At 44.3% G+C, this 7954-nt stretch overlaps 1 protein-coding gene across 1 annotated transcript; it reads right to left on the bottom strand.

Moving 5' to 3' along the window:
• Positions 1 to 2054: 2054 nt before the first annotated feature.
• LOC139418916 (uncharacterized) lies at positions 2055 to 4820 on the bottom strand. Its single transcript, XM_071168701.1, has 3 exons — positions 4329 to 4820; positions 3750 to 3880; positions 2055 to 3553 (listed from the first exon to the last, which is right to left on the bottom strand). The coding sequence occupies exons 1-3, from the start codon at positions 4600 to 4602 to the stop codon at positions 2369 to 2371; spliced, it is 1590 nt and encodes a 529-aa protein (XP_071024802.1). The 5' UTR covers positions 4603 to 4820; the 3' UTR covers positions 2055 to 2368.
• Positions 4821 to 7954: the final 3134 nt, after the last annotated feature.

The following is a 7954-nucleotide window of genomic DNA, read 5'->3' as shown; positions in this document are numbered from 1 at the left end:
CTCAGTGATATCATCACCATTGGCCCAATGGAGTCGGAGTCAATTACCTGGTCAAGTTCATAAATTATAATGTGTGTTTTAGTATGTGAACATACATTGTATTGATTTCATTTTATGAATGAAGAAAAAATAAGAGCCAGGTGCATCACTATTCCGATTGAAGATCTATTACTGTATGTAGGCTATATGTATGTCTCTCTTACCTTGCTCCCCCATCTTTAGTCCACTCAGCAGATCAATGCTATCTGGTCCATCTTCTATTGTCTCCTCTTTGACCAGCAGCAGATCAGGCTTTCCATCCTCCATGTCTACTGACTGTAAGAGATACAGAGTGAGAGGATGTTGGATCAAGAAATCTGATATGAGCACCCTGCTATGGAGCATCTTCTGGTTGGACAAGAGGGATTGCTATGAGTATTATGCAAACATGTTAGTTGATTTTATTAGTTGACAGTCTTTAATGGTTTGATAATTGAAAGGCATGGTCCCACACTTAAGACAAAATTCATCAAGACCTGGGCAGTATCTACAAAGAGTCTCAGAGTAGATGTTCTGATTGAGGATCAAGTCCACGCGTGTCTACATAGCCTTATTCATTATGATCTAAAAGGCTAAACTTATCCTAGATCAGCTCTCCTACCCAGACCTAATACCATCAGACAGTAGTTCACAGTGGGCTCACCTCAGTGAGACTGTGTGTGGTCCTGTGCTGCTCAGCTGGTTCCTCTGTGGATTCAGGAGGTGAAGTCTGGTTATCCTCCATGACCATGGTCCCCTCAGTGTTCCTCAGACCCTCCTCACAACCCTCATCCTTCACCAGATGCACCTCTGGACCCTCCTCCTCCTGGAAGAGACAGGTGATACTGATTACACACACACTCCCTCAGGTACGTACACACGTGTACAGAGAACACTTTCAACATGGCGTCCCGTGTGGCTCAGTTGTTAGAGCATGGTGCTTGCAATGCCAGGGTTGTGGGTTTGATTCCCACGGGGGACCAGTACAAAAAAGGTATGAAAAGGTATGCACTCACTACTGTAAATCGCTCTGGATAAGAGCGTCTGCCAAATGGCTACAAAAAACACTGCAAATAGTCCGAGTAGCCATTTTGATTAGCTGTTCAGCAGGCTTATGGCTTGGGGGTAGAAGCTGTTAAGAAGCCTTTTGGACCGAGACTTGGCACTCCGGTACCGCTTGCTGTGTGTTAGCAGAGAGAACAGTCTATGACTAGGGTGGCTGGAGTATTTGGAATTTTTTAGGGCCTTCATCTGACGCCGCCTGGTATAGAGGTCCTGGCCCCAGTGATGTACTGGGCCGTACGCAATCCCCTCTGTAGAGCCTTGCAGTTGCCATACCAGGCGTTGATGCAACCAGTTAGGACGCTCTCGATGGTGCAGCTGTAGACATTTTTGAGGATCTGAGGACCCATGCCAAATATTTTCAGTCTCCTGAGGAGGAATAGGTTTTGTTGTGCCCTCTTCACGACTGTCTTGGAATGTTTGGACCATGATAGTTTGTTGATGTGGACACCAAGGAACTTGAAGCGCTCTCCATGACAGCCCCGTCGATGAGAATGGGGGCATGCTTGGCCCTCCTTTTCCTGTAGTCCAAGATCATGTCCACAATCACTGCCAGGTCTATGACCTCCTCCCTTTTGAGTCCTATACTGTAGTTACAGAATTACTTAAATTGTTGTTAACCCCATCATGGTGGACAAAAACGTTGTGGGTAAAAACAAGTCAGCAATGATAAGTCAAATCATCTGACAAACCTGACCTAAGGTATTTTGATGTGTACAGTAGCTGCTTTTTAATGTGTGGGTCGTTAAAAATAAAAAATAAATAAAAAACTTTTATGTAACTAGGCAAGTCCGTTAAGAACAAATTATTATTTACAATGACGACCTACCCCGGCCAAACCCGGACGACACTGGGCCAATTGTGCGCTGCCCTATGGGACTCCCAATCACAGCCGGATGTGATCCAGCCTGGATTCAAACCAGGTACTGCAGTGACGCCTCTTGCACTAAAGAGTCTCAATGAAAGTCTTAGAATGAAAAGTCCCATTTTGTGTTTATTAAACAATCAAGTGTTAAATACACCATATGAAAACCACACATACACATGTCTCAACTAAAACACAGCATGAACTTGATAAACTGAATACATATTTCTTGGGAAAATTTGTGAACACCATATAGCACAAACAAAATGAAATACTTTTTAGGCTTATAAATAAATAACACGTCTGGATGCAATATTCTACCCAGGAATATTCAACACTGAAATGTGTTACTCTTATTATCCCAAATTTCTGCTGATAACAATGAAAATGAATCTTTGTCTTTAATACAGGGTAACTTTCCATTTATAGAGTGGAATGTTTTTTCTGCTGGTGTATCCTGAGGTAGCTCCTCTCTGTGAACCTCTTCCCGCAGTCCGTACAGGCAAACTGCCTTTCTCCCGTGTGGACCTTCAGGTGCATCTTCAGGTGACCAGCCTGGGCAAAGCGCATGTGACACTGGGTACAGCTGAACGGCTTCTCCCCTGTGTGGACCCTCTGGTGCCTTTTCAGGTGGTCCTGGCGGGAGAACCTCTTCTCACACTGGGTACAGCTGAAGGGTTTCTCCCCTGTGTGGACCCTCTGGTGGATCTCCACCTTTTGGAGGCAGCTGAATCCTTTGTGACAGAACATGCAGAGGAACCGTTTCTCTTTAATATTGCCTGATGTGGCTCCCCCTCCCTGAGCCTGGGCTCCAGCCCTGTTGTTTGAGTTCAATACCTGATCGAAAAGGATGTGTCCGTGTGAATCGGAAGGTCCCATCGACGTGGACACTAGGTCGCAATCCATGAGTGCGTGTAAAGGGGAGTGGGTCGTGACATTTGGATTAGTCTCTAAGCTTTCCCTGTAATCTAAGAAATCTCTGCCCTGTGAGTGTCCGTCTCCTTGGTGACTAACTGCATTCCATGTGGGTGGAACATCCCCCTCGACTTTCACAGTCACTTCATCTACCACTATAACCTCCCCTTTCTTATCTAGGCACCCTTCAGAGCATGCACTACTACTGTACTGGTTCCAGTCCCATTTCGACTGATCAGTCGGTCTCTTTAAACCCAAGGGTATGTTGCCAGGGTCCATCTCTGTAGCGTAAGAACAAGACGGATCATCAACTTCAGTGTCTAATGTGTCACCATCTCCACGGGAATTAACCATCTTCTGGATTTGGTGAAATACCGGTAAATACTCTGAGCCGGGAACAGGAGGACAGCCCAGTCTCCTCAGCCCCAGTGTCTCTGGGTCTGACCTGTGGTCAGATCCTGTGTGTACAGTTAAAGTCTTGGTCTCTGACTTGAGGACAGCGTTCGTCATTCCACTGACCTCCGTGATGCTGCATCGGGTCCTGGGCTGTGCTGGGGCAGTGGTGGGGTCATCTGTGGCTACAGGGGGTGCTCCAGCTACTCTAGTCTGGATGTCTTTACTGTGCCATGGGTCCTCCTCTCCTTCAGAGCTCTCCCGCTTGACCCCAGGACCTGCAGCCTCTGCAACTGCAGACTGACACAAGAAGAGGGGGTTATTACCAGTACATGAGTAGAATTTGATAAATATGTTGTAAGGAAATCTCACACGCTCCCCTATGGCAGATAAATTAGGATTTAAGCAAGTGAAAGCGGAGGGGAGCCTTTCTGAAATAAATTGACATATTTCATCTACAAAGTAACACATTTTTATGCAACACTATTACACTAACCTCTATCACAATAACTTGCTGGGTTGAGGTTCCACTCCCGTCATCAATAGTGATTGGTTGGTCATCTCTCCATGTATTGTGTCCTGCTGGCTTCACAAAGCTCCTGTGGCCTCCAGTGAGATGTCCTTCACCTGAGAGTGATTGCGGGTTAACTCAGTCCTCAAGACCCCAAGGGGTGCACGTTATGGGTTTTGCCCTAACACTACACAGTAAATTCAAATAATCAACTAATCATCAAGCTTTGATCATTGTGTAGTATTAGGGAAAAACCCAAAACGTGCACCCCGGGAGGACTGAGTTTGGGAAACCCTGGGTTAGCTACAGTTAATGCGCAATGGTATATTATACACCATTGACAGTCTACAATTGGTAAGGATGCATCAATGTTTTCATTGACTAAATAATAGGCAATTGAGTAAGTCAATAATTGTTAGAATATGATAGTGTATTTGCACAAGATAGCTAAGTAATCAGGGGAATTATTGCATACAATCCAAAAACCAAGACCCAATTCTGGGTAACACATCTGAATAAATTTGCATAGGGCAACGGGGCTCCGCATCCTTCTGCAAAATGTACCTCTTGCCATTCCTCTGTATCGGTCGAGGATCTTGACACTACTGGCGAGGACGCGCTCTCGTGCTGTCCTCTCTGCGCGCTCCCGTGCCACCTTCAGTTCCAGTAGTTTCTTCCGTAATGACCTGTTTTCTTTCTGGCTTTGAGTTATTTCCAAACGAAACACTGCATAGTCGTCGTCTACGAGTTTACAGATCTCTGCCACGGCTGCATTCGCTAGCACCTCCATGATGGAGGCTATTTGAGTGTGAAAAACCATACCGTTAGAGTTAGCCATTGTTAGCAGCTAGCTAGCTAGCGTTATCTAGACAACATCTATCAACCAAGTCCGGTTTCTAACGCGAATTAAAAACTACATGGGTTAAGTATGTGAGGCAGTGCAGTTAAGTCATATTTTGAGTTCCAGGGTGGTAATACGCATCTAAATATTAACAATAAAAACGCTAACGTGGAAATTGTTCTTGGTCACTGTTCACTTCCGTCCGTCTTAGTCTTCTATGATATCATGGCGGTCCGCAAACAAACGTTTAAGGTACATGCCGCCACCTACTGTGCTGGAGTGTGCGATCAATCATGGTCAACCTAATTCTGCCCTACAAAGAAAAAATAACTGAGGGGAAAAATGGCCTACTAACCCTCCCAAGCCATTAAACTGTATCTATATCATGCTGAAACAATCCACCCATAGAATAATTCAGCATATCTACAACCATTTCAACAGTAACATCTGTTAACCACAACTATTTTGCCGTATCCACAATAACATTCAGCCTGTCATTTCTGCTTTCCACAACCAGAGTCGTGTTTTAAACTCATAGCTTTAATTGGTAAGGATAACTTTTTTTCAATGCCAAAACGTCCGTTGACAGAGAACATTCATGAGCGCAAGATTTCTGAACAGGTCTCGAAAACATGCCAGGACCAGCCCCGACATCAAGTCCACTTACTGTAGTACAGGAGCAGCCTTGGAAGCTCCATCATTCCGCACTGAAGTCCCACCAATCTGTTTTACATCCTCTGCATACGAACCATCATGACTGATTCTGAGCCTCTCTAGCCTCTCGCTGCATCTGGCATCCACCAAATGGGAGGGAGGGGGCGACATCATACAACAAGATAAATATATCAAAAACCCATCCGACTCCTTCAATCCTAGTCCAAATCACGTCTTTACACAGGCTCCGGGGTTTGAAAGCGGAACATTCACCGACAGGATTACTTGTAATGTCTCTGCTGTAAAATACCGGAGTCCCAAAAAACGTTAAGCCGCACTCAATGATCCCTATTTTCTCAGATTTTCTTTGTTTGCCTCGCTGTGCAGTTTATAACCATTGCAAGTCACCGTTTTTAACATGCATCATGTAAGGATCTCTCTGTTGGCGAGGAACATTCACTGGTGTCTCTAATCGAACTACCATTGTTTCTTCAACGTTACTACCTTATCTTTGCCACCTCTGTCTCCTTCACCCCAATGGGGCAATTCAGGAATTCGGTCGCATGTTCACCACCACTATTGCAGAATTTAACCATCTGGCATATTATTATTTTTTTTAATAAATTGAACCTTTTTTCATATGATGCTCATCCCGTCTACCTACACTACAGGGCAAAAGTTTTAGAACACACACTCCTTCAAGGGTTTTTATTTATTTGTACTATTTTCCACATTGTAGAATAATAGTGAAGACATTAAAACTATGAAACAACACATATGGAATCATATAGTTACCAAAAGTGTTAACCAAATCAAAATATATTTGAGATTCTTCAACTAGCCACCTTTTGCCTTTGACAGCTTTGCACACTCTTGGCATTCTCTCAATAAGCTTCATGAGGTAGTCACCTGGAATGCATTTCAATTAACAGGTGTGCCTTCTTAAAAAGTGCATTTTTGGATGTTCTTTCCTTTCTAATGCGTTTGAGCCAATCAGTTGTGTTGTGACAAGTTAGGGGTGGTATACAGAAGATAGCCCTATTTGGTAAAAGACCAAGTCCATATTATGGCAAGAACAGCTCAAATAAGCAAAGAGAATCATCATTACTCTAAGACAACGAAGGTCAGTCAATACAGAAAATGTAAGAACTTTGAAAGTTTCTTCAAGTACAGTCGCAAAAACCAAGCGCTAAGATGAAACTGGCTCTCATGAGGACCACCACAGGAATGGAAGACCCAGAGTTACCTCTGCTGCAGAGGATAAGTTCATTAGTTACCAGCCTCAGAAATTGTAGTCCAAATAAATGCTTCACAGAGTTCAAGTAACAGACACATCTCAATATCAACTGTTCAGAGGAGACTGTGTGAATCAGGCCTTCATGGTCAAATTGCTGCAAAGTAACCACTGCTAAAGGACACCAATGAGAAGAAGATACTTGCTTGGGCCAAGAAACACGAGCAATGGACATTAGACAAGTGGAAATATTTCCTTTGGTCTGGAGTCCAAATTTGAGATTTTTGGACCCAACCGACGTGTCTTTGTGAGAAGCGGTGTGGGTGAACGGATGATCTCTGCATGTGTATTTCCCACCGTAAAGCATGGAGGAGGTGGTGTAATGGCATGGGGGTGCTTTGCTGGTGACACTGTCAGTGATTTATTTAGAATTCAAGGCACACTTAACCAGCATGGCTACCATAGCATTCTGCAGCAATACACCATCCCATCTGGTTTGGGCTTAGTGGGACTATCATTTGTTTTTCAACAGGACAATGACCCAAAACACACCTCCAGGCTGTGTAAGAGCTATTTGACCAAGAAGGAGAGTGATGGAGTGCTGCATCAGTTGATTTGGCCTCCACAATCACCCGACCTCAACCCAATTGAGATGGTTTGAGATGAGTTGGACCGCAGAGTGAAGGAGAAGCAGCCAACAAGTGCTCAGCATATGTGGGAACTCCTTCCAGACTGTTGGAAAAGCATTCCAGATGAAGCTGGTTGAGAGAATGCCAAGAGTGTGCAAAGCTGTCAAGGCAAAGGGTGGCTACTTTGAAGAATCTAAAATATATTTTGATTTGTTAAACTTTTTTTGGTTACTTACATGATTCCATAGGTGTTATTTTGATGTCTTCACTATTATTAAGGAAAAAAAATCCATGAATGAGTAGGTGTCCAAACTTTTGACTGATCGTGTGCTACCTCACACTTCCCATCTGGGTTCCTCACTAACAATAACCCATTTCCCTATCCACAATGACCCAACCTCAGCCTTGTCAACAGCACCCCATCCCTCATTTCACTCCCCAGATACCCACTGACCTTCCTCACAGAATTCTAGATGAATGGTACCACCATATCTACCTCCTCCCTCTTCAGAGCTGCTTTCGCTACCTTATCCGCTGCCTCATTTCTCCCTACTCCAAAATGAGCTGGGACCCACAGAAAACCAACCTTAATCTCTTTCTGCCCCACCTTATAAAGTGGCAACAGCTCTATTATCAGGTCTGGGTGTTCCTTTGACTTACTTCCTTCCCTTCTCTCAGCGCAACCAGGCTAGTAGTAGTCTGAACACACAATTACCCGTTTAGGCCCCACTTCTTCCTCCCATCCCAATCCCCACACATCAAACCTCCTATTCATGATCACTATCTTTCAAGCGGTTGTCACCAGTTTCCACAGTCATAATTATGGCTAAAC

The sequence above is a fragment of the Oncorhynchus clarkii genome, chromosome 10, assembly GCF_045791955.1.
Source record: "Oncorhynchus clarkii lewisi isolate Uvic-CL-2024 chromosome 10, UVic_Ocla_1.0, whole genome shotgun sequence".
Taxonomy (NCBI): Eukaryota; Metazoa; Chordata; class Actinopteri; order Salmoniformes; family Salmonidae; genus Oncorhynchus; species Oncorhynchus clarkii.
The sequence above is the reverse complement of the archived record's forward strand: the minus strand, read 5'-3'. Positions and strand labels throughout refer to the sequence as shown.

What these genes read in the sequence shown, in the direction of transcription:
- LOC139418916 (XM_071168701.1), bottom strand. Translation starts at nt 4,602, where the DNA reads ATGGCTAACTCTAACGGTATGGTTTTTCACACTCAAATAGCCTCCATC. An exon ending in ATACAGAGGAATGGCAAGAG is followed by an intron (nt 3,881 to 4,328) that starts GTACATTTTGCA and finishes AATCACTCTCAG; the next exon opens with GTGAAGGACATCTCACTGGA. An exon ending in AGCAAGTTATTGTGATAGAG is followed by an intron (nt 3,554 to 3,749) that starts GTTAGTGTAATA and finishes TTCTTGTGTCAG; the next exon opens with TCTGCAGTTGCAGAGGCTGC.